General features: G+C 43.1%; 1 protein-coding gene across 2 annotated transcripts in view; it reads left to right on the top strand.

Moving 5' to 3' along the window:
- LOC124555390 (sodium-coupled neutral amino acid transporter 9-like) overlaps positions 1–26,671 on the top strand; it is a 354,431-nt gene that overhangs the window by 202,684 nt on the left and 125,076 nt on the right. The window contains exon 3 of one of the 2 annotated variants that reach the window (XM_047129284.1): positions 12,949–13,084. In XM_047129284.1, the coding sequence (XP_046985240.1) occupies positions 12,949–13,084 (136 nt within the window). Of the gene's footprint in view, positions 1–12,945; positions 13,085–26,671 lie in introns of both variants that reach the window. The other variant, XM_047129283.1, reaches the window with a different exon arrangement.

Genomic DNA, 26,671 nt, shown 5'->3' with positions numbered 1-26,671 from the left:
AGCGATTGCATCTTTCAGCAAGATCGAGCACCTGTTCATAATGCACGGCCTGTGGCGGCGTGGTTACACAACAACAACAACATCCCTGTAATGGACTGGCCTGCACAGAGTCCTGACCTGAATCCTAAAGGACACCTTTGGGATGTTTTAGAACGCCGACTTCGTGCAAAACCTCATCGACCGACATCGATACCTCTACTCAGTGCAGCACTCCGTGAAGACTGCGCTACAATTCACCAAGAAACCTTCCAGCACCTGATTGTACGTATACCTGCGAGAGTGGAAGCTGTCGCCAAGGCTAAGGGTGGACCAATACCATTTTAAACTCCAGCATTACCGATGGAGGGCGCCACGAACTCGTAAGTCATTTTCAGCCAGGTGTCCGGATGCTTTTGATCACGTAGAGTAAAAACTATTTAGTAGACAATCAGAACATTTCTCATAGATTTGTGACGCGTAATGCTGCCGTCTAGTAAACTCTTTAGAAGAGCAAAGCGAACTGCAAAATGATGGCCGGCCGGGGTGGCCGAGCGGTTCTAGGCGCTACAGTCTGGAACCGCGCGACCGCTACGGTCGCAGGTTCGAATCCTGCCTCGGGTATGGATGTGTGTGATGTCCTTAGGTTAGTTAGGTTTAAGTAGTTCTAAGTTCTAGGGGATTGATGACCGCAGATGTTATGTCCCATAGTGCTTAGAGCCATTTGAACAATTTGAGCCAACCTCCTCTGCTGAATGTCACGATATTTTGTTTACCCCGACATACATGGGAAACAAGAGAATTATGATAAGAGGCATCAGTGCTTGCACGGTAAGGTGAAATTGTTCATTATTTCCAAGTCTTTTTTGAAAGTAGAACGGTAGAGAAATAATGTGACGGTGGTTCAAGCAACACCCTGCCAAGAACTTAATTGCGAATTGCAGAGTATTCATGTAGATGTGGATGCAGATGTCAAGGGAGGGGTAGCAGGAAGGAGGGAGGGATCTGAGAATGGATAAGAGTACAGAAGTGTAAATTAAAAGAACGAAAAGCTTGCAAAGTAATCCTTACTTAGACGTATGCCACAGTTGTTTTTATCTTAGGGCAGAGAGAAAAGGAAGGTAGCATTTGTTACTCTGTGACTGCAAGGCATCTCATTTCTTGGCAACAACTGCGATGGACACATCCCTGTGAAGCATTTCGTAGCACAAAACACTTCCTTTGTGGCACCAGACGTATGTCAATAACAATACATTTTGTGGAGTATGCAGACGATCGTTTGAGATAATATGTGTTATGACTTACCCACTATTTTCTTCTTATGATGTTACCATACGGTACTTCAAATTTCCATCAGATCGTACTGATTTAGGTTTACGGTGACCTTCTTAAATGTATTACGGCAAATGCCGGGATTGCCCATCCTTCCCAGTTCGAAATTCTGCTTCGCGTCTAATCTCGTTCTCGACGACGGTTCGCACCGTAATCCTCCTTCCTTCCTTTTGACATCAATATGACTACTGAAAGCAAGTGTTGCACAAAGGTTAACTGGTTGCCACAGTTGCCAATTATTGCATACACTGTCATTAACCATAGTAGTAAATCGCAGAAAAGTCCTTCATCGACGCGTGTTTGTCATCCTGAATGTGGCGATTAATTTATCTCAAAACGATCGTATTTGAAACGATACAACTTGACTTTCTCGACAGCTCTCACTCTACACATGGCACATTTTCTGGGTCTCATGAACAAATAAAGCGAGTTGGGTCTCACACGATCGCTGTTTCCGGAATCCGTGTTGATTCCTACAGAGTAGATTCTGGGTTTCCAGAAATGACATGATACGCGAGCAGAAAACATGTTCCAAAATTCAACAACAGATCGATGTCAGAGATATAGGTCTATAGTTTTTCGCATCTGCTCGACGACCCTTCTTGAAGACTGGGACTACCTGTGCTCATTTCCAATCATTTGGAACATTCCGTTCCTCTAGAGATCTGCGGTACACGGCTGTTAGAAGGGGGGTGGGGGCAAGTTCTTTCGCGTACTCTCGCTTGCACTAGCCGAGTTATAGCAGCAACTGCATCTGCGGCAGTAGCACGGGTTTACACCATTTTGCGTACTCTACTTCCACCTAAATGCTACCGATTTTTTTAAACGTGCAAAACACATACTCCCGTTCAACTCTACACAAAAAATGTAAACACAGATTAATTCCTCCGGCTAACAATCGCCCACCTACACTCAGTACAACTACCAGACAGATGACAAGTACACCTAAATACAGTACCAACAGCTGCTAAACCTCTGGTACACAGTAACTTGTGCACAGAAAAACTACAAAATGGACATCTCACTAGCACTACATTATCACGCAAACCATTAATTCTAATCAAAGATAAGTCCACAGGTTCCTGTGGCTTCACAACAGTAACTCTAAACATCTTGTACCGTAGCTAACACAACTAACGCTGACAACGAGAACAAACATAAAAAATGTTGTTGTTGTTGTTGTTGTTGTCTTCAGTCCTGAGACTGGTTTGATGCAGCTCTCCATGCTACTCTATCCTGTGCAAGCTTCTTCATCTCCCAGTAATTACTGCAACCTAGTTTTTATTTCTTCTCCATGGATTTTAATACCTACTCTGAATTTTTCTTTTGTTTACTTTACTGCTTGTTCAATATACAGACTGAATAACATCGGGGAGAGGCTACCACCCTGTCTCACTCCCTTCTAAACCACTGCTTCCCTTTCATGTCCAATGACTCTTATTACTGCCATCTGGTTTCTGTACAAATGGTAAATAGCCTTTCGCTCCCTGTATTTTACCCCTGCCACCTTTAGAATTTGAAAGAGAGTATTCCAGTCTACATTGTCAAAAGCTTTTTCTAAGTCTACAAATGCTAGAAATGTAGGTTTGCCTTTCCTTAATCTATTTTCTAAGATAAGTCGTAGGGTCAGTATTGCCTCACGTGTTCCAACATTTCTGAGGAATCCAAACTGATCTTCCCCGAGGTCGGCTTCTACCAGTTTTTCCATTCTTCTGTAAAGAATTCGCGTTAGTATTTTGCAGCTGTGACTTATTAAACTGATTATTTGGTAATTTTCACATCTGTCAACACCTGCTTTCTTTGGGATTGGAATTATAATATTCATCTTGAAGTCTGAGGGTATTTCGCGTGTCTCATACATCTTGCTCACGAGATGGTAGAGTTTTGTCACGACTGGCTCTCCCAAGGCAATCAGTAGTTCCAATGGAATGTTGTCTACTCCCGGAGCCTTGTTTCCACTCAGGTCTTTCAGTGCTCTGTCAAACTCTTCACGCAGTATCGTATCTCCCATTTCATCTTCATCTACATCCTCTTCCATTTCCATCATTTTGTCCTCAAGTACATCGCCCTTGTATAGACCCTCTATATACTCCTTCCACCTTTCTGCTTTCCCTTCTTTGCTTAGAGCTGGGTTTCCATATGAGCTCTTGATATTCATACAAGTGGCTCTCTTTTCTCCAAAGGTCTCTTTAATTTTCCTGTAGGCAGTATCTATCTTACCCCTAGTGAGATAAGCCTCTACATCCTTACATTTGTCCTCTAGCCATCCCTGCTTAGCCATTTTGCACTTCCTGTCGATCTCATTTTTGAGACGTTTGTATTCCCTTTTGCCTGCTTCATTTATTGCGTTTTTATATTTTCTCCTTTCCTCAATTAAATTCAATATTTCTTCTGTTACCCAAGGATTTCTACTAGCCCTCGTCTTTTTACCTACTTGATCCTCTGCTGCCTTCACTACTTCATCCCTCAGAGCTACCCATTCTTCTTCTACTGTATTTCTTTCCCCCATTCCTGTCAATTGTTCCCTTATGCTCTCCCTGAAACTCTGTACAACCTCTGGTTTAGTCAGTTTATCCAGGTCCCATCTCCTTAAATTCCCACCTTTTTGCAGTTTCTTCAGTTTTAATCTACAGTTCATAACCAATAGATTGTGGTCAGAGTCCACATCTGCCCCTGTAAATGTCTTGCAATTTAAAACCTGGTTCCTAAATCTCTGTCTTACCATTATATAATCTATCTGATACCTTCTAGTATCTCCAGGATTCTTCCATGTATACAACCTTCTTTTATGATTCTTGAACCAAGTGTTAGCTATGATTAAGTTATGCTCTGTGCAAAATTCTACCAGATGGCTTCCTCTTTCATTTCTCTCCCCCAATCCATATTCACCCACTATGTTTCCATCTCTCCCTTTTCCTACTCTCGAATTCCAGTCACCCATGACTACTAAATTTTCGTCTCCCTTCACTACCTGAATAATTTCTTTTATCTCGTCATACATTTCATCAATGTCTTAATCATCTGCAGAGCTAGTTGGCATATAAACTTGTACTACTGTAGTAGGCATGGGCTTCTTGTCTATCTTGGCCACAAGAATGCGTTCACTATGCTGTTGGTAGTAGCTTACCCGCATTCCTATCTTTTTATTCATTATTAAACCTACTCCTGCATTACCCCTATTTGATTTTGTATTTATAACCCTGTACTCACCTTACCAAAAGTCTTGTTCCTCCTGCCACCGAACTTCACTAATTCCCACTATATCTAATTTCAACCTATCCATTTCCCTTTTTAAATTTTCTAACCTACCTGCTCGATTAAGGGATCTGACATTCCACGCTCCGATCCGTAGAACGCCAGTTTTCTTTCTCCTGATAACGACGTCCTCTTGAGTAGTCCCCGCCCGGAGATCCGAATGGGGGACTATTCTACCTCCGGAATATTTTACCCAAGAGGACGCCATCATCATTTAACCATACAGTAAAGCTGCATGCCCTCGGGAAAAATTACGGCTGTAGTTTCTCCTTGCTTTCAGCCGTTCGCAGTACCAGCACAGCAAGGCCGTTTTGGTTAGCGTTGCAAGGCCAGATCAGTCAATCATCCAGACTGTTGCCCCTGCAACTATTGAAAAGGCTGCTGCCCCTCTTCAGGAACCACACGTTTGTCTGGCCTCTCAACAGATACCCCTCCGTTGTGACATAAAAAATAATATAAATAAAATTTAGACTCACCACACCACATTGTATTGAGCTGGTACCTACGTCAAGTGCCACTGCCCCACTCAGCAGTCGCCAGAACCAACTCTCTCACCAAAACATAGTGGTGGACATGGACGAACGTTTTCCGACGCAACAGATTGTGCTGGAAATCGAAAGAATCACTTTCTGACACCAAATTGTTACAACCCTCTGAGATCAGGGGTTGTAATACGTCAGAACGACCGAGAGGTATAGTTTGGGAGGGAGGGATGACTCAAGCCGAATCGTGCAGAGAAACACAGGCAAATGTGTCATTGACTTCGTTACATCGAAGGTACACAGCCGGCCTCGCGCTAAACTCGGCGATGGAGCCGCGCAGCGTGTGTGGGTCAAGGCCAATGCGAACGCTGGAATCTGCTGCGTTGGCCTTCGGTTGCCCAGTAAACCTACTCTCACCACGGCTAAGTGGCGCCCAGAACACGGCTGACTGCTCCCTCAAGCGCGACTCGTGGACCCCATGTAGAGCGCCGAAGGGAAGAAACTGACCGCCGTCGTTGTACTGAGCCTTAGCAGCTCTGGCCGTCCGCCCAGAACAGCTTATTCAGTGCCCACAGACAGCTCTGCACCCGGCAGGCTGCGAGTTCGCGCCCCTGTGGACGGCAATTTGCAATCCGCAGTCCTCTAGTTTCTCGCGCCGGTGTAGCTCCAACGTGCAACACGTCCCGCCACATCAATGACGCGTCAGTGCAGCGGAGGTTGGAGGTAGCTTTAGCGGGCCAGTTGGCCGCCGATATCCATCACCAGAAGGTCGTCGTGCTTGGCCTAAAACTTAAACAATCGTTATTCTCTCCGATTCTATACCCAGACAGGATGGCGACACGACTGCCCACATTTGAGCCTCCGGTCTCGCTTATTTATACTGGGAGGTTCCTACCCCATTCTGTGGCATCTAATAGTCAGGCCTACCATATGAGTGGCTTGCCAAACGAGTGCGATTATTATTCGTACATGAGAAATATTTTCATGATTATCGTACCCACTGCAACTATGCGTGAAATATGAGCCCTAGTGCCTTTCAGTTAAGCTATAATTTATTCTCGCCCTTACTTTTTAATGCAACGGAATGGATAACGCATCTGACTAAGAGCTATTGCACATTTCTGATGGACTCACTCCACCCTGGCAAGGCCACATTTCCTTCCTGTCGTATATATTTTATCCAGAGCTTGGACAACCCAGCAAGAAAATGGACGTTATGTCCACAACTCAATAATCAACACCACTACTTGTCTCATATATCTCCTCTTTTATTACAATAAATTCTTTCATGCTAATGTTGCAAAATTTCTTGCATTACACTTAAACACAATAGTAAAACAAGTGATTCTCCACCCAATGGACATGGTATAAAATAAGCATTTTACTATTCTATGGTCTCGTAATGTTTCTGTCTATTGCTACTGTGCACTTTCTGGATTGGTAAGGAATCTTTTGCTACTTCATTCTCTCCGACACTCTCGTAATCTCATTCATTAGCAACATAACGGTTTTACCGACTTTCGTGCTGTACTGGGAAAAATCATGCTTGACCCACTAAATTCGCTACTGTCTCATGCAAATCACACAGATTACATACACATAATAAATCATTCTGACAGTATAAAACACATCTCTAAAAACAAAATGTTTAGTTTTCTACTCGTTCTGCTTTCCCACATCAAACAATAGTCATCCCAGATTCACACGTCACTGACCCACGTAATACTTTTCCTACCACAAACTCTGGAGGATTTATGCACATCTCCCTCTGCAATGCAACCCTCATGGAGTTGCCGGGTAGATGGCAAACTCACCTTAATTCACTCTCAGAGTATCTGAATATCAAGCTGGCGTCACACGAATGAATCTCATAATGGAAGTTTTAGTATCTTATTTATTTCACACACGGATCCTCAACTGAATGCTGGGACAAGCACTTCTAATTCTTTTTATTGTCTCATAATCAGGTTGATACTCACACTGTACCCACCACGTAGAAGTGCTTGCCTCTAATTCAAGTTCTGCACATGGAAATCTTAATTATTTTCATCTTAGATTTACACACGCAAGTATTTCATCTTAATACTACTACACGCTAATATTTCGTCTTATGACTACAACACGTGGTTTCTTTGTCACTTCCGAAGAATCCTATGTTCCCCATGAATTTTTACCTGCCTATCTTTTTCAGGACAATTTACATCAGCCTCCCACCAAAAGTTTCTGAAGAGAGAAATTATTAGGTCATCTACTCCTAAATATTCTACATGCATACCATTTCCATTTAACTTTGTTTTTCTGGAGCACACATAGAGCACGTTTTCACAGCTCAGGAACCAGCGACAGAGTGCTGAAACATGGCCGTTCATCTGGTCATCCAGCGCTTCCGCAGAAGTTGGGGAGGACCATGCCACGGTATTGGTCAGCCACATTCCAGGCCCTCTGGTGCTCTGGTATACTTCCTCTCTTTGGTTCAGCCAAAGGTGACCAGAGAACTTTCTCAAAGATGATTATATAATCTACCTTCACTATCTGTGGTCAGCAGACGACCAGCCATTCATTCAATTCACAAACATTATCAAACTGGATTGGCTCTGAGCACTATGGGACTTAACTTCTAAGGTCATCAGTCCCCTAGAACTTAGAACTACTTAGACCTAACTAACCTAAGGACATCACACATATCCATGCCCGAGGCAGGATTCTAACCTGCGACCGTAGCGGTCTCGCGGTTTCAGACTGTAGCGCCTACTCGTAGAACCGCTCGGCCATCCCGGCCGGCTCCAAACTGGATTCAGGGATCTATTTTAAGGAAGTTCACATCTGAATAATTAAACATACAAATTGCCATTCTTTCCTACATTGGTATTAGGCTTCGGTGTATTAAATAAAATGGTGTTATTCTACAAAAACTCTGTTCTGACGAGAACAACAAAGTACACTCCTGGAAATTGAAATAAGAACACCGTGAATTCATTGTCCCAGGAAGGGGAAACTTTATTGACACATTCCTGGGGTCAGATACATCACATGATCACACTGACAGAACCACAGGCACATAGACACAGGCAACAGAGCATGCACAATGTCGGCACTACTACAGTGTATATCCACCTTTCGCAGCAATGCAGGCTGCTATTCTCCCATGGAGACGATCGTAGAGATGCTGGATGTAGTCCTGTGGAACGGCTTGCCATGCCATTTCCACCTGGCGCCTCAGTTGGACCAGCGTTCGTGCTGGACGTGCAGACCGCGTGAGACGACGCTTCATCCAGTCCCAAACATGCTCAATGGGGGACAGATCCGGAGATCTTGCTGGCCAGGGTACTTGACTTACACCATCTAGAGCACGTTGGGTGGCACGGGATACATGCGGACGTGCATTGTCCTGTTGGAACAGCAAGTTCCCTTGCCGGTCTAGGAATGGTAGAACGATGGGTTCGATGACGGTTTGGATGTACCGTGCACTATTCAGTGTCCCCTCGACGATCACCAGTGGTGTACGGCCAGTGTAGGAGATCGCTCCTCACACCATGATGCCGGGTGCTGGCCCTGTGTGCCTCGGTCGTATGCAGTCCTGATTGTGGCGCTCACCTGCACGGCGCCAAACACGCATACGACCATCATTGGCACCAAGGCAGAAGCGACTCTCATCGCTGAAGACGACACGTCTCCATTCGTCCCTCCATTCACGCCTGTCGCGACACCACTGGAGGCGGGCTGCACGATGTTGGGGCGTGAGCGGAAGACGGCCTAACGGTGTGCGGGACCGTAGCCCAGCATCATGGAGACGGTTGCGAATGGTCCTCGCCGATACCCCAGGAGCAACAGTGTCCCTAATTTGCTGGGAAGTGGCGGTGCGGTCCCCTACGGCACTGCGTAGGATCCTACGGTCTTGGCGTGCATCCGTGCGTCGCTGCGGTCCGGTCCCAGGTCGACGGGCACGTGCACCTTCCGCCGACCACTGGCGACAACATCGATGTACTGTGGAGATCTCAAGCCCCACGTGTTGAGCAATTCGGCGGTACGTCCACCCGGCCTCCCGCATGCCCACTATACGCCCTCGCTCAAAGTCCGTCAACTGCACATACGGTTCACGTCCACGCTGTCGCGGCATGCTACCAGTGTTAAAGACTGCGATGGAGCTCCGTATGCCACGGCAAACTGGCTGACACTGAGGGCGGCGGTGCACAAATGCTGCGCAGCTAGCGCCATTCGACGGCCAACACCGCGGTTCCTGGTGTGTCCGCTGTGCCGTGCGTGTGATCATTGCTTGTGCAGCCCTCTCGCAGTGTCCGGAGCAAGTATGGTGGGTCTGACACACCGGTGTCCATGTGTTCTTTTTTCCATTTCCAGGAGTGTATGTTTATGTACATCTTTTCTATGTCGGGCAGTACTGTACCCTTTCAATACGTCTTTTCTGTACGCCTCTGACGTAGTTCCTCTGGAGGGGAAATGTGGAGTACTCTTTGATAATTACAACGTCAACTTTCCTCAGTCCGCTTCGGCCCCTACACACAGCCCATTAGGCGCTATTGTAACTGCAACGTATGGGCTTTTCACAGCACGTCGGTGTCCTTTGTTGCCCTGACTACTTCACATTTGCATATAGTGCCCTCAATGTTGTAAACCTGCCTCGCAGACGCGTTTGCAAAATATCAGCGCTGCCTGCGCCTACCATCCGATGGGCCAATTGGTCCCTTAACTACTGCCTTCCAGCCATAGCTGTGCGAAGTTAACAAGAATTTCCCAAATTCATGCCTGTACTTATTCGTGGTGCAGCACTATCGATACCGGCAAGCTATTGCTATAGTAACCAACACAGCCATTTCTGCTACGTCTAGTCAGAGACAGCAAAGGACTTGGAAGAGCAGTTGAACGGAATGGACAGTGTCTTGAAAGGAGGATATAAGATGAACATCAACAAAAGCAAAACGAGGATAATGGAATGTAGTCGAATTAAGTCGGGTGATGCTGAGGGAATTAGATTAGGAAATGAGACACTTAAAGTAGTAAAGGAGTTTTGCTATTTGGGGAGCAAAATAACTGATGATGGTCGAAGCAGAGAGGATATAAAATGTAGACTGGCAATGGCAAGGAAAGTGTTTCTGGGGAAGAGAAATTTGTTATCATCGAGTATAGATTTAATTGTCAGGAAGTCGTTTCTGAAAGTATTTGTATGGAGTGTAGCCATGTATGGAAGTTAAACATGGACAATAAATAGTTTGGACAGGAAGAGAATAGAAGCTTTCGAAATGTGGTGCTACAGAAGAATGCTGAAGATTAGATGGGTAGATCACATAACTAATGAGGAGGTATTGAATAGAATTGGGGAGAAGAGGAGTTTGTGGCACAACTTGACGAGAAGAAGGGACCGGTTGGTAGGACATGTTCTGAGGTATCAAGGGATCACAAATTTAGCATTTGAGGGCTGTGTGGAGGGTAAAAATCGTAGAGGGAGACCAAGAGATGAATACACTAAGCAGATTCAGAAGGATGTGGGTTGCAGTAGGTACTGGGAAATGAAGAAACTTGCACAGGATAGGGTAGCATGGAGAGCTGCTTCAAACCAGTCTCAGGACTGAAGACCACAATAACAACAATAATGTAAATGAGTTCACATAAACGCCCATAGATGGCAGTCTACGTATAAAACCGATCAAGTCAAGCCTTTTACTGTGGTTTTCCTTATTTTAAATACATTATAATAGAATTTGTTGTGAACTATATGTACATAATTTTTGAACGTATTTTATACGTATTTTTCTTGTAAATTTCAACTATATCATTTAATGTAATACACCTCACGTAATGAGTACTTGATTGATTGTCAATGACGCAACGCCGCATGCGATGGACGGGGCTTACAGTATATATTCTTGACTAATGGAACGTCACTTAGCAGATGACGTCCTTGCGGATCTTGCTCCATCCACGTTCGCGAACCGCGATCATGGGTATAACATCTCATTTTGTTATTGATGTAGCTTGTATTGTAGACGTTTCTAGCCATGTAACCATCTCTTCGTTTAGACATCCCTCTGAACATGTATTAATGTTGTGCTGCAGTGCTTATGGCCTGAAGATCGTCTAAATGTTAGATGGAAACCGGCTGCCAACCAAAATAAAGATCTGTTGCAGTCGAGACTGGTTTACTGAATTTTAATAAAGTCTATAATCATCTAACAGCTAAGCAAAGCGATTTCCACGCCTCACTGATTCGCGCAGTTTCCCCACTGAACAGAAAGCATTTCTGAAAATACAATGTATGCCATTACATAGCCACTTTCGTATTGTTCTGAGTTTATTGGAGTTCGAGTCGTTAATAGCTGTCGCTTGACACCTAAATGTTGCTGTTACCTATTACTAATTGAAACCTCAGTTTAATGTTGCAAGCTAAATTTCACGATCTGTATGGGATCTCATTAACGCGTTCAGGCGGCTAAGAGATGCGCCGGTTTCTGCTGATGTACTGATAGCAAAGTCCCCTTCGCGTGGTCTCCTCTGTCATTATATAGAAACAAATGCCAAATGATTCCATCTGCATTGCTCTCGCACGTCCCTGATATAAAGTGAACGTTATTCGACATTCGACAATGGTCGATTTCTCACAGGCTGAACAGTTGGTCCAGTACATGTGGTGATATCTACATCTACATACATACTCCGCAATCCACCATACGGTGCGTGGCGGAGGGTACCTCGTACCACAACTAGCATCTTCTCTCCCTGTTCCACTCCCAAACAGAGCGAGGGAAAAATGACTGCCTATATGACCCTGTACGAGCCCTAATCTCTCTTATCTTCGTGGTCTTTCCGCGAAATGTAAGTTGGTGGCAGTAAAATTGCACTGCAGTCAGCCTCAAATGCTGGATCTCTAAATTTCCTCAGTAGCGATTCACGAAAAGAACGCCTCCTTTCCTCTAGAGACTCCCACCCGAGTTCCTAAAGCATTTCCGTAACACTCGCGTGATGATCAAACCTAGCAGTAACAAATCTAGCAGCGCGCCTCTGAATTGCTTCTATGTCCTCCCTCAATCCGACCTGATAGGGATCCCAAACGCTCGAGCAGTACTCAAGAATAGTTCATATTAGTGTTTTATAAGCGGTCTCCTTTACAGATGAACCACCTCTTCCCAAAATTCTACCAATGAACCGAAGACGACTATCCGCCTTCCCCACAACTGTCATTACATGCTTGTCCCACTTCATATCGCTCTGCAATGTTACGTCCAAATATTTAATCGACGTGACTGTGTCGAGCGCTACACTACTAATGGAGTATTCAAACATTACAGGATTCTTTTTCCTATTCATCTGCATTAATTTACATTTATCTATATTTGGAGTTAGCTGCCATTCTTTACACCAATCACAAATCCTGTCCAAGTCATCTTGTATCCTCCTACAGTCACTCAACGACGACACCTTCCCGTACTCCACAGCATCATCAGCAAACAGCCGCACATTGCTATCTACCCTATCCAAAAGATCATTTATGTAGATAGAAAGCAACAGCGCACCTACCACACTTCCCTGGGGCACTCCAGATGATAACCTCACCTCCGATGAACACTGTCATTATATAGACCGAATATTCCAGGAAACATCAAGAGAGTAGGGAAATAAGTGTTGAAATTTGACAGATTTGAAGATGAAGTTGTAGGTTTGCAAATAAATGCACTGAAATCAGGCAGTGATAATATTTTCTACACTAAATTACTGTACATATACATTTTAAATGTAGATATTAGTCGAAAGTGTTAAGTAGAGGCGCCGGAGTAATAACATAAGAGCCGTTATTATCAGATACTGGTTTCCTGTGTGTGGTAGTCTCTAAAGCGAAATGCATGGTCATTTTAATGTTACGTTAACACGTGACATAATGTTTGTTTTTCAGAAGACCACCTTTCTACCATGGGAACACGTACGAAAAATTTAGGAATGGGCTACCAGACGAGATGAACTCAATGACATATAATCGCTTTCAATACTACAGCAAACTGAGAGCATACGCACCAGAAGATGAGTCTGCACTGGTAAGTATGCCTACTTCAACGAAAAATTTTAAATAGAATGACCAGATGCTTCATCTTTACTTCGGTACTGCGACAAAGAAGATTTATGCTTATGATACCTATGATGTGATGAGGTTCTGTAGTTCCAACACGAAACTTATACTCGAGTACATTCACCTCTTATAGTTGTGGTTACTAGCGATGGGTATTGGGACCCAATGGTTGCCGTTTCTAGCCCTGGTAATAGCATAAATTTTTGTCACCAGGCTATGGGTGACAAAAAGAAGAGAGACGATGACTGACGCGCCTGCTCACCAGCCTGTTTACCAGTGATCTCGATTAAATTCCAAATCTATTCGCAGTAGAGTATGTAACAGTGTTGATGTTGGCTCTTCCTTAGAATGGAGGCGTTAAGCTGGGTCGCCCCGTTGCTGCTACATTACATTATATTACATTAAAACTTGTTCCATAGATAATAGATACGACACGTCGTAATATTGCGAAACGTGTCAGTTTAAGAAAATGTTTCTTTACATGCCATAATTCAAGTTCTTTTTAGTTGTAAGTTTACTAATTAATATCTAAAAAATCATCAACTGAGTAAAAGGAATTGCCATTCAGAAATTCTTTTCTTTCTAAATGTTGCTTGGCTATCTGTCAGACTTTTGTTGCTATTTGATATGTGACCAAAGATTTTTGTGGCAGCACAAGTCACCCCTTTCTGATCTAAAGTTAGATTTAACCCAAAGTAGTGATCAGCCTTTCTCCTAGTGTTAAAGCTATACAGATTGCTATTACTTTTGAATTGACATAAATTATTAATAACAAATTTCATAGGTGAATATCCGTAGTTCCTTAAATAAATTTTTGCAAGATTACCTTGGCTGTGCTCCAGCTATTGCTCTAATTACACGTTTTTGTGCAATGAATACTATTTTCCTTAATGATGTCTTACCCCAAAATATGATGCCATACGAAAGCATTGAATGAAAATTGGCATAGAGGCCTGAAGGCGTGTTTGATGTGCTGGCACTGAATTTCTCCGGTCTCTTTCTTTCATCGACCTCAAAAACAAAACCGTGACACTACATACCATATGATCTCATACGAATCATCTTTTCAAAACAGTTACACTTAAGATGCAATTCTCACATTTCGTAATGGATAGTTGCTCTGTTCAAGTGAATAAAGGAAACCTTGGCGATTTGGCGCTTAAAGAGACACTTCGCTGCCAAAATGTGACACTCCTTTATTTACACTGAATGAGATCCGTACACATTCCATTCATCTGCCGACATTGTACAATTAGTTGTGGAACACCGAGATGGGGTTTACATCTCGAAGCCACAGCTATTCTGATTTAATTGTAAAGTGTTATCCAGTTTTCGTAATGATTGCGAAAACAGTCTAACCTGGTAGTTGACTGGGTCTACATATGAAAACTGTGAAGATGGTTACCTTCTACGTTTGTAAAAACTGAATAGTTCTCTTTTATTATTAACTAAATTTAGAGATAATAGATGTTAAATATTAAAAAATGTAAGCAAAAATAAATCTTTAAATTTTACTTGTAAATTATGTATTTTCACGGACATAATCTCTTCCGTGGCCGAACTGGCTGACAGACGCGAATGCGGTTTTCCTAGTTCCCGTGATCGAGATTTCGAACCTCCATAAATATGCAAGTGCATCACTACATCCTTATAAATACACGCTATAAAAATGTACTTACATGTGTATGTTCCACATCTCCGACTAAACGACTGAACCGATTTCAACCAAACTTTATACAAATACCACTTACTGTCTGGGAAGAATCGCTGTGGGGGATAAGAATCACCTATCAAACGGGTGGAGGTGAGATGAAAAAGCAGTTTAGCCCACGACATGATACCCATACTTTATTCATCCAGTATTTGAAAATGAGAGCACTTAGTGACTTGCAACGAAGTTTACATATAATTTCAAACCTTTATGAATTTTTTTTTCTCACTGACAACCCCAACTTACTACATTTTCACTCTTCATGCAGTAAAACTGCCGCATGTAGTACGACTCTTTCATTTATTACTTTCTTAATACTAAATATATTCGAAACACATTTTGCAGGCAGTAGCCACATATATCACTCGATGTACCTACAAAATTATATCATTGTACGACATATAGTTCAAGAGATACGATGACATAAACATTGACTGCGTGAAAATGAAACTGCAGGCTGAAATTCGCTGGAGACAACAGATGAAATATGTGTACACATTGAAATATGTTAAACATTTGTGAAATATATTTCACATTTGCGTACGTAGGCAAAACTATAGGTAAGAAGCTCGTCCTAAACCCCTGAAACGATTTCAGCAAAATCTGGTACACATATCAGTTACGATCTGGAAAGAAATATTGTGGAGGGGGGGGGGGGGGGAGGTGGTTTAGGGCCACCAGTCTCCTGTTGGCTGTTGGGGTCGTGTGTGTGTGTGTGTGTGTGTGTGTGTGAGAGAGAGAGAGAGAGAGAGAGAGAGAGAGAGAGAGAGAGAGAGAGAGAGAGTGATGAGGGGGGGGGGGGGGAGCAGATGGCAGAGAGAGAGCAATAGGAAGAGGTTGACAGAGAGGGGGGGAAGGAGTAAATGGACTAATAGAAGACTGGAATAAATACGTACCTGGGCGATGCCAGATACTTGACTAGTTTCACAATAAATCACAACCCTCTTTCATACGTCATGTAAACAAACATTAAATATTTTGAGGAAACAACAGAGACTCCCCCTCAAGATATCAGTACATGTTTGATTACGATCAAATGACGATGAATAGCATGTAGTGACGTAAGTTATCTCACTCTTTTCAAATTTGTTTGTTGCCATTTATAAAGTCTACATAAATGAGGAACAAAATGGAGAAAATTTCTGCAAATAATTTTACAGAACAGTGTTGTTTACAAGCAGTTTTTTTCTCTGTTCTTCCACGCATATAACAAACGAACAAACAGACAACGCAAAGCTAAAATACAGTAGAAATAAATAACCCAGTTAAGGCAGTGAGACCAATACCGTAACATTCCTCACAAGGATAACAGTACACGTGCACAAGACGTATTAGAGTAAATAATTGCTTTTCTACAAATGATAAATGATTCTGTATACGATGAGAGTTTATGATGAAATAATGAGGGAGATCTATTGAGATTTTGTAATAGCTGACTGATTAATGCCTAACCAGTCGTGATCGCTAGAGAAGTACCATGGGGGCATCTATAAATTAAGATTATACAAACAGGCAAAGTTAATGGAACAAAACGTGTGTTAGGGGCACTCAATGAAGACCTGTAGGAGAAGTATAGGAAGTTTTCTGAAACACGGCTTAATTGTCGAATAAAGTGTAGGGTGGCTGTCTAATTAGGTTATAACTGCTTGAGATGTACAACTAATAACTTCCATAATAGAGGACAATCAGGGCATTCTACTTTTTTAGAATCGATCAGTCGGAAGTAATTATTGTTTCTCGCGGAATAAATATTCCATGGCCTTGATGAAAGAGTCGACCTGACATTCATTTAAACTGATTAAGGGAAACAATATACGCAGTAAAACAGGATGGACGGGTAACAAGTTGAATTCCAACTATCAGTAGACTACCTTTAACACAGGTGAAGGTAAAAATCGTTATTGACTGTTGTAATAGTTTTTGTCTTTCAGCGCTCTGTGATGATTATGCCATTGCCGAAACGACCTATATTAAGTCATGGAACAGTGCAGAGATTTTGTAACACAGTTAATGTGAATCAGAAGTAATAGGGAAAGGATGATATTGAGACACATAGCTGCGTATATTAAGTCATGGAACAGTGCAGAGATTTTGTAGCACAGTTAATGTGAATCAGAAGTAATAGGGAAAGGATGATATTGAGACACATAGCTGCGTAACTGAGTAATTTGAATAAACTGTCAAGAGTGTCAACGATCAGGCATTAGCAGTACTCCAAACAATACTGTACAGTGAGTATGTGATGGATAAAGAATGAATAATAAACATAAGACGTGCTTATAGGCAAAACATTACGAAGTTGGTCGTCTTACAGAAATTAACATTCAACTTAAGTGGATTTATATTTGTTGGTGAACGTTTATAAATGAACGTCATAATGTTTATTGCAAACATCTCTCACAGACTGAGTTAATGTGCTGGAAATAATCGTTTCATTTTGTTAAAAAAACTGAACTGACATGTAATAATCTATTTTATATCAACATATTTCTTTCTCTCATCTCGTAAATATGAACGTTATTTCATACAGGTAAAAAAATCAGTTTTTTGTTGTTGAAAAGCGTAAAAAACTAAAGTGTGGAGAATATAAACTAAAATAAATAACTCCATACGTTAGGCTTCCATATACCGATGTACAGTAACTTTTATTTTTATTGTTCCTTTATTTCGTCACATATCATAGTACACACATCAAAGAAAGTTTTGCATCACCCCCACGTCCCAGAACTGCTGAAGATAGACGTTGTCTGTGGATATTGTATCATGACGTAGTCCCTTTGACTCTTCATAGATGTCGCTAAACCCGCCCAAAACAAGCATGCATGAGCAGCGCCTATTAGATGGAGGGGGTTCGACGGCCCATCAGTTCCAGTCATTCCACCAGGAAGGAGGCACACGGCTCGTCTTGGCTGTAGTTCAAGCAAGCCTAGACGGTCAATGCCGCGGTTCGATAGCGTCCGAATTGTTACTTTGTGTCAGGAAGGGCTCTCAACAAGGGAACTGTCGAGGCGTCTCGGAGTCAACCAATGCAATGTTGTTCGGACATGGAGGAGATACAGAGAGACAGGAACTGTCGGTGACAAGCCTCGCTCAGGCCGCCCAAGGGCTACTACGGCAGTGGATAACCGCTACTTACGGATTACGGCTCGGAGGAACCTTGTCAGCAACGCCACCATGTTGAATAATGCTTCTCTTGCAGCCACAGGACGTCGTACTACGACTCAAACTGTGTGCAGTAGGCTGCACGATGCGCAACTTCACTCCCGATGTCCATGGCGAGGTGCGTCTTTGCAACCACAACACCATGCAGCGTGGTACAGATGGGCCCAACAACATGCCGAATGGACCGCTCAGGATTGGCATCACGCTCTCTTCGCCGATGAGTGTCACATATGCCTTCAACCAGACAATCGTCGGAGACGTGTATGGAGGCAACCTGGTCAGGCTGAACGCCTTAGACACACTGTCCAGCAGTGCAGCAAGGTGCAGGTTCCCTGCTGTTTTGGGGTGGCATTATGTGGGGTCGACGTTGCCGCTGGTGGTCATGGAACGCGTCGTAACGGCTGTACGTGAATGCCATCCTCCGACCGATAGTGCAACCACATTGGCAGCATATTGGCGAGGCATTCGTCTTCATGGACGACAATTTGCGCATCTTGTGATCGACTTCCTTCAGGATAACGACATCGCTCGACTAGAGTGTTCTCCAGACATAAAGCTTATCGAACATGCCTGGGATAGATTGAAAAGGGCTGTTTGTGGACGACGTGGCTCTATTCTAATTTGCTCTGATTGTTGCCATCATCATATTTAAAGTACCAGGGAAGCAGGTTGCTAGCCTTACTTGCCCCGAGTCCCATTGGGTTTTACCCCTAACGGCTGAGGGACTAACCGGTGGATTTGGTAGTCTTTGCCGTATGAGCACAAAGGTGACCACGACTCAGAATATGTCTGAGATGCCCAGCCTTATTCCAAAGTAACTGGTATCCCGACTGTCGGGACCACTTACTTGGCCACTCATACGTTGCCCATGGTTCATGAACTAGGACATGACTACAGGAACCCACACCATGAACCATTGCAGGTACTAGTAGTTGGGAACAATGGCAGGAGGGTGTCCATAATGAGGAAATCAAAGAAAAACTGGGAATGAACTCTATAGATGTAGCAGTCAGGGCTTAGATGGTGGGGTCATGTTACACGCATGGGAGAAGCAAGGTTACCCAAGAGACTCATGGGTTCAGCAGTAGAGGGTAGGAGGAGTCGGGGCAGACCAAGGAGAAGGTACCTGGATTCGGTTAAGAATGATTTCGAAGTAATAGGTTTAACATCAGAAGAGGCACCAATGTTAGCACTGAATAGGGGATCATGGAGGAATTTTATAAGGGGGGCTATGCTCCAGACTGAACGCTGAAAGGCACAATCAGTCTTAAATGATGATGATGATGATGATGATGATCTCTATTCTAATTTTCTGTACAGATTCCGGATCTCGCGGAACCGAGGTGATGGAAAACATTTTTTGATGTGTGTTTATAGGTTCTGCCATAATCAGATCTGTAATGAAGATTATGAAACATAACGAGAGAGGTGTATGTTATACATTATCAGGCAGCAAAAGATGAAAATCCAAAAAGTAATATTTAAAATAATTAAAGCTCACTCGTCAAAACTCAGAACTTGTAAAACATCTCTCAGTATCTCTGTCAATAAATGCCTCACAAATTTCAAAGACACAAGTACAAGCCAATAGATGGCGCTCATGTGGGCACATTGCCTTATTTTTTTCTTTTCATCTGGTCATACTAATAAAATATCAGAAAGTCTTATGGGGTCTAAAAATTTGTATCCTCAAAAAAAGAGCTCCACAAACAACTTTGAACGAACAAACAGAATTCATTCCGAATTGGTATCTTACATTTTTCGAGAACGTTTGCGTGACGTGTGTTGACTGTGACGTCTGTCCTGCTGTTCACTGGGTTCATCGTGCCTCGCGTCTGCTGGGTCCGAGGAACTACCGCAAGCTGCGTGGCAACAAGCCTTCCTCGAGGGGCAATTTACTAGTTCTTCCGCAAGATGACACTACTTTCCAAAAAAATTATTTTAGTAATCAGATTGTTTTATTCTTTATACTCACCCGAATAGCCGGGCGCTGAAACGCGCCGCTATATCCCACTAACCAGCAGTCCAGGTATCCAGCTCCGCCAATACAGCCACATTCCACCTTCCAAGCGTATTCATGCCTTATCAATCGTCTCCCAGTAAAATTTCAACCAACTTCCACTCGCTAAGGATGAAATTCATCCCAAGATATACTCCCCTTTCCAACTTTATAATCACAGCGTTCCGCCTCACACCATATTCTCATTTCCTCTCCCCATTCTTCCCATTGTCTGACTTACAGTCGCCACCTGCCGTTCTACAGGGTCCTTCTCCATCATGATCAAGATCATTACACAATTACACCATAGCTTTATTAATATTCTAATCAGTTATTATACTTTAAGTGTCATATAAAATCATCTAAAATGTTTTAAAACCATAAATATTGTCGATGAATATGTGTTTTATGTATTTTAAAACCTCTTTTAAACATATGTAAACTTTGCCTGTGGTTTTCTCCACTGTCACCAGCCCATTTTTATAATAATTGAAATAACAATGAAGAAAAAAAAGCGCTGTTATAGAGATACAATTGAAAAGTAGATTTCAGGAATACTTTTTGTCAAATTTACGGAAAATCTTCATGAAGAGATAGAATCACATTATGCGACTATGAACTTGTTCTGGAATGGTACTCGATCCCCTATACCCTGCTAATCGCGAGAAGTAGCCTTAACCACTTTGGCTGTCCGACCAAGCCTCCAGCAGTGGTGCAAACTTCCATATGTCGCGTAGTCCCAACCCATAAGCCCGCACAGGGAGACAAACATTACATCGTAGTTTTAGCCCGTCAAGGAACGGTTAGATACATCATTGGTGGTTAAAATTCTGTGTTTATATGGTGTATCTTCACAATACAAACTCCCTTCAGACATGCAGCTAAGCTATGTTGCTGATTATAGCTGTAGTAAACAATACGAAATAGATTCCCAACCTGCGAATATGCATTGACAACAGCTGTTTATGACCCATGAGAATTTGTTCCGAAACGCATTTCCCACTTATTGTGAGTGGTCACTTTAACAACTTCAGCTGTTAGAATATGTCTCCAGGACCGATTCAAGCTCCCTCCTCCCCCCACTATCTCTGTCATCACCTTCCCCCTGCACATCTCTGATCCCACACTTTCTCTACCCATCTGCTCCTCCCTTATTTCTTTCTCCGTATCCTTCATCCCCTACATTGTATCCATTTCCTTCCTTTTTCCTGTCCATCTCTTCCCCCCCCGCTTTTCTCTCTCTCTCTCTCTCTCTCTCTCTCTTTCTCTGACCTTATTCACTATCATTACAAATGGAACCATGACTGGGAATAGTATATTATGTTTGAGAGAGACATTTCGAGCTTCTGGATCTGTGAGGATAGTACCGTTCATAACAGTATTTCGCGCTTGAGAAATTCTTGATAGGTTTGCCTCCAAATGCTGTCTACCCTCTTTGTCAGTCTCATTGACTTGAAGGTCTTGTAGCTAACTTGTGTTGCGCGTACACCAACCAATATTTCGACACCTCAGTGGTGGTATTTCTTCCAAAGAAATAAACCATGAACTGAAATCAACTGTTTGCAACACACCAGCTGATCATGAATTGATATCAGTTCAATCTTTGCAACGCACCTGAGGTATGATCACCAACCGATAACACACGTCTGGCTGTCTGTTTTGTTGACGTTCCAAATTAATTTGTGCTTAAGCACCAATTGGGCAAGTCGAACGCGATTCTATCCGTTGTTCTGGACTCATAATGGATCGCACTTAAGAATTTCTATTTGATTTGCCTTCAAATGCTGTCTACGCTCTTCGTCAGTCTCACTGACACGATGATCACATAGCTGGCCTGTGTTTCGTGAGTAGAGGACAACCTTCGTGCGGCCCCAAAGTACCATTATCCAAGATGCCGGCCGTGACGTCAGCTGACGGCGTCATCCAAGATGGTGTCCGTGACGTCAGATTATGACGCAAGTACGTGACAGCTGATTGCGTGATTGGCGTGATTCAAGATGGCTGCCGTGACGTCCCCTGATGACGCGAATACCGTTACCCAAGATGGTGGGAAAGTGCCACGCCTCCCTGGCGGGAAGTTTGAGTTTTGGATGGAAGATATGTCAATTGGGCTACCTCCACTAACGTAAGAAAATGGGGGGAAAGAAAGGGCACTTGGGTTATTTCAACTAACCTAGGCAAATGGTGGGAAGACAGGTCAATTGGGCCACCTCCACTAACCTGACCCTCTCCCCTCCCCTTCGCCAGTAAATGGCAGGAAGTTCAAATTCCATCAGGACAATGCAACATACCATGGCTACCTCTACTAACTGAAGAAAGTAGCAGGAAAATAGGTCACTTGGGCTACCTCCATTAATCAAAGTCATCCAACCGCCACCTCTTCCTAGGAATTGGTAGGGAGAGAACTCGGCCTGTGGTGGACTTAAGTCTTTATTTTGCATGCAGTCGTTATTTAAACAATTAGAAGCAGTACCTTTGTCCAGTGTGTTCACCATGGGGTCCAGAGTCCAACTGACCTAGTATATACTGCCGCCAGAGGGCGCTTTCATCCCTCCTCTGACATAAACCAAGATGGCGGTTCAGGGTGGGGGAAAATGGCGGGAAAAGGAATCGGCCTGTGCTGGATAGGATGGATAGGTCATTATTTTACAATCAATCTTTATTTAGACAATTTGAGGCAGTACCACCATCTGGTCTGTCCACCATGAGGTCTGGAGACCACCTGACCTAGTACACAGTACTGCCTCTAGAGAGCACTGTCATCCCTCCATTGATGTAATCCTAGATGGTGGTGTGGGGGGAAAAATGGCGGAAAAATGACTCAACCTCTGCTGGGCTGCTGGAGAGAGGAAGGGGTGTACTTTACTTATTTTCGAGCAATCTATTTAGGGACGAATTTCACATGGTTTATTTACTACACTGATACAAAACACACGCTCTGGCATGCTTGGGGTCACACCACACAGCCTACATACCTGCAAACTACTCATAAATTACCGAAATATCGCATGTTAAACGCTCTGAAGACATGCAAACAACTCCTAAATTACCGAAATAATGCACTACACAGCACACAGACATGCAAAATACTCGTAAATAATGCAGTACTCTGATGTGCAGACACGAAATCAACTAGTAAATTGTCTAAATAATGCAGTACACAGCATACAGACCTGCAAACTACTCGTAAATCACCGAAATAATGTGGTACACTGATGTGCTGACCTGAAAACTGCTCGTAAACTGAAATAATGCATATATAGTGCTCTGCCAACACACTCACGATGTTTAAACAGACAGAAATAATGTAGTACACAAACACTCATTGCACATAAAAACGCTTTTGAACTATTGTCAACATATCAGAGGCTCAAGGGCACATGTGTGTCGACGCCCCTACAAGCCACCACTGAACATAAGCCAGCATGAGCCATCACTCTCACGCCGTTACGGCCCATGACAAGCAGATGAAAGTCGCGTCTATTTTCGGGTATACAGTTAGAGTTCTTCGAGTGTTATACTGACATAACAGAACTCCAAGTTGCGCTCACATCAGGCCCATACGCGAAACGCCTCTGGGCAGCATGTGTGTTTACCATTACTGACGCCATACCTGTCGATAGTGACATCTCAGATTGCACTATAGAAATCTGTTCCAGAATAGCACAGGCTGCTTTCTCCCTAGCGATCATAATGGGACATACGAGCTGCATCTAGCCATGCACACATACCCAACATGGCTGACGCATTGCCGCAAAACATCTGCATGGTGACTCACCATCTGAAAGGTTCTTAATGTTATACTGACATCACATGGCTATGTAAAATAAGAGCCAAGTCGACCTCTCGGAAATTGTATAGTGTCCCAGAAATACTTAACGGTTGCTTTTGTAGGAGCTTATATGATGTCTCAGCTTGTTGCATGGAAATTCTTGTCCTAACAGAATAACGCTGAATGCATTCCTCCTGATAGTCCTAATGTGGCACCCCTTCCTGGAAATTGTTAAGTCCTGCTTTCAACAAACATCTCCGAAACGCAAATGTCCTCACTGCTACGTCCCGGAACAAAGGATGTCTTGTGAAATGAATGGAGTATTATGATTGGTTCATTTGCGCACTGAAATACTGATGCACCATCTACCTTTCTATTTTTTCTTTCTGCAGACGAGACTTTCAGTGGCAAAAAACTATTTTACACAGATCCCCATATTGCACCTACAATTAATGCTTGCAAAGTGACCTACAGATCTTCAAATATGGAAAGACTCTTACTCAATTACAATTCTCTGCCACTGAGAACAGGAGCTTGAATATTAGAGCATGAAACCAATCTCCAACCCAGCAATATATCACCGTGTACCCTGTCGATGTAGTAAACAAGCAATTCGTACCCTGAGCCATACAAAAGTTGCCCCTTTTACATCATTCGTATAACTATCAACCACCAGACGCTCGTACATATACCACGAAGACAGAAAGCACCATATATACTCCTTGCAGCACTAAATATTTTCCCGCGGCCGACGGTCACAAGTCATCCACTCCCAATGTGTGACCATAGCGCCCTCAGAGGATCGAAGTCACTCTCAGAACTATTCTACAAATTTAGGCTCATTTCCCCTCGGCACAAACGCATTACTGTTTCTGATCCGGGCCTGCTTGCTTGCTTGCTTTTCTGCACCCATCTCCAGACTCTGGGACTACAGGAACACATGTATTTTTCCATGGTTTTCCATAATATTATACCATTTTCGCAGTACTTTTCGATATCAAGCACACAGCAATATCCTACTGATCGCTCACCCAACATAATTCTGAAGATATAGACTAGAAATCACTTCTCCATAAACCCAAAACTTTAGCGAGGTGGAGCATGCTGTAAACCACTGAGTAACTAGAAACTTATCCCATCTGTAAAAACGATTACGTGAGAACTCGAAAAAAATAGAGGAAACTGATATTTCCACTCACGAATACTGATGTCAGTGATGTAACAGATTCCATATCATCCCTACAATTTACAAAGTCAGCTAAGGTGTTTCTCATGTTAGGAGAACCAGCAAACGTGTCTTCCACCCGTCTTTCACCTGCTAGATGCACACACCGCAATCGAAGTTCCCTCAACTAAATACTGTCGTGAAATGTACAGAAGTAGTCAACCGAACCATTTACAGGGAGGGAATAACAGTCCAGGGCAAACACGTGCCTATATTGAATCTTCTCAAATTTCCACATGCTCACGAAAGCTATCCAACACATACTAAGTATTAGTTCACTATTCGGCCGGATAGAGCACAATACAGCTAAGTCAACTACATTCCTACACTCCAACAGGCCGCTGCATTCGGACGGCTCCTACCGCTAATGGGAAACATGAATCATTCCCGCCACAAGTCACCGGCACTGCACGCCAGGCACACATAGACAGGATTGTCCTAGGAAAAAAACCAGCCCCATCCATATTTTATCCCTGTACTTACAACTAAATGTGATGATTGCAGTCTCAGTTGAGCGACATTCGACAATGAGCAAAGTATCAGAAATATACCCTGCTGACGGCTGTGGCTCTGGAAATAGAAATATCGGTACCATTCTTATTACTTGACACACTCTTCCCTTTGCTATCACAGTACTCCACGTCAAATCCATACCTTCCTTACAATTGGACATTGTCATTTCCGTTGTGCCATGTTGGAACACAAACACATACTTTATAAGCCTGAAGCTCAAGGCGAACCTATCACGCACCCCCTACTACTAAGTATAATACTTGGTCAATAACTGACTGCTGGCAATACGAAATAATACTGGCCTAAAATCAACGATGGGTGGACATGTCTCATAACATTTTCTTGTGAGTGCTACCACTGTGTCTTAGAAAGAGAGGCGTAATCGTCTTACAAAATGCTATATGTTAAAAAAAAACAACCATTTTACCATCACAAGCGGTCTTCGTCCTACAGGAGCACACAAGTATCCATGTTAAAAGCTATACCGGCTTTATAAATCCACGTATGGCATTACCTATATGAATGACATGGTTTTTCCATACAAATACTGTGACACTGAATATAGAGGGTGATCGTTAAAGGAGGACATAGTGTGGAGGGATTGGTCGGTTGAGATTGTAACGAGGTCCGATTTATTGGTAGACTCATGATGCATTCGAGAGAGAGAGAGAGAGAGAGAGAGAGAGAGAGAGAGAGAGAGAGAGAGAGAGAGAAAATGAGAGAGAGTGAGAGAGAATGGAGGGAGGGAGAAGTTTCTGCTGGTCATTTGACAATTTTTTTTCCTGATGTTCCATCAGGACACATCAGATGTGTGACGCAGCTTGCGTTCGACTCGTATACAAGCACTGGTTCTGTGTGAGTCCTAGAGCAGTGTCTACTTGCGATCGTTAACAGTAAATCTCTCGGTCATCAGAGGACTTCCATCTCACGTGTGGTGAAACGTGACACATTCCTCTAAACGAACGAAAATTTATGCGATGTACTCCATTCCTCTGTCGCATCCTAAATGTAGAATCGATACTTCAGTTTCATAACTAAGTTAGCGATAGGTGTTTGTGAGACACTGCAATCCGATGTGTATATATCTACTTGACAAATGTGCTGTTTACAAAGTTAGTGGCGGCATGACTTGTAACTTCACATGTCGGACGCCACTGCTATGCGTTTATCTGT

This window comes from Schistocerca americana, chromosome X (genome assembly GCF_021461395.2).
Source record: "Schistocerca americana isolate TAMUIC-IGC-003095 chromosome X, iqSchAmer2.1, whole genome shotgun sequence".
NCBI lineage: Eukaryota > Metazoa > Arthropoda > Insecta > Orthoptera > Acrididae > Schistocerca > Schistocerca americana.
Note: the sequence above shows the minus strand (reverse complement) of the source record. Positions and strands in the feature narration are given on the sequence as shown.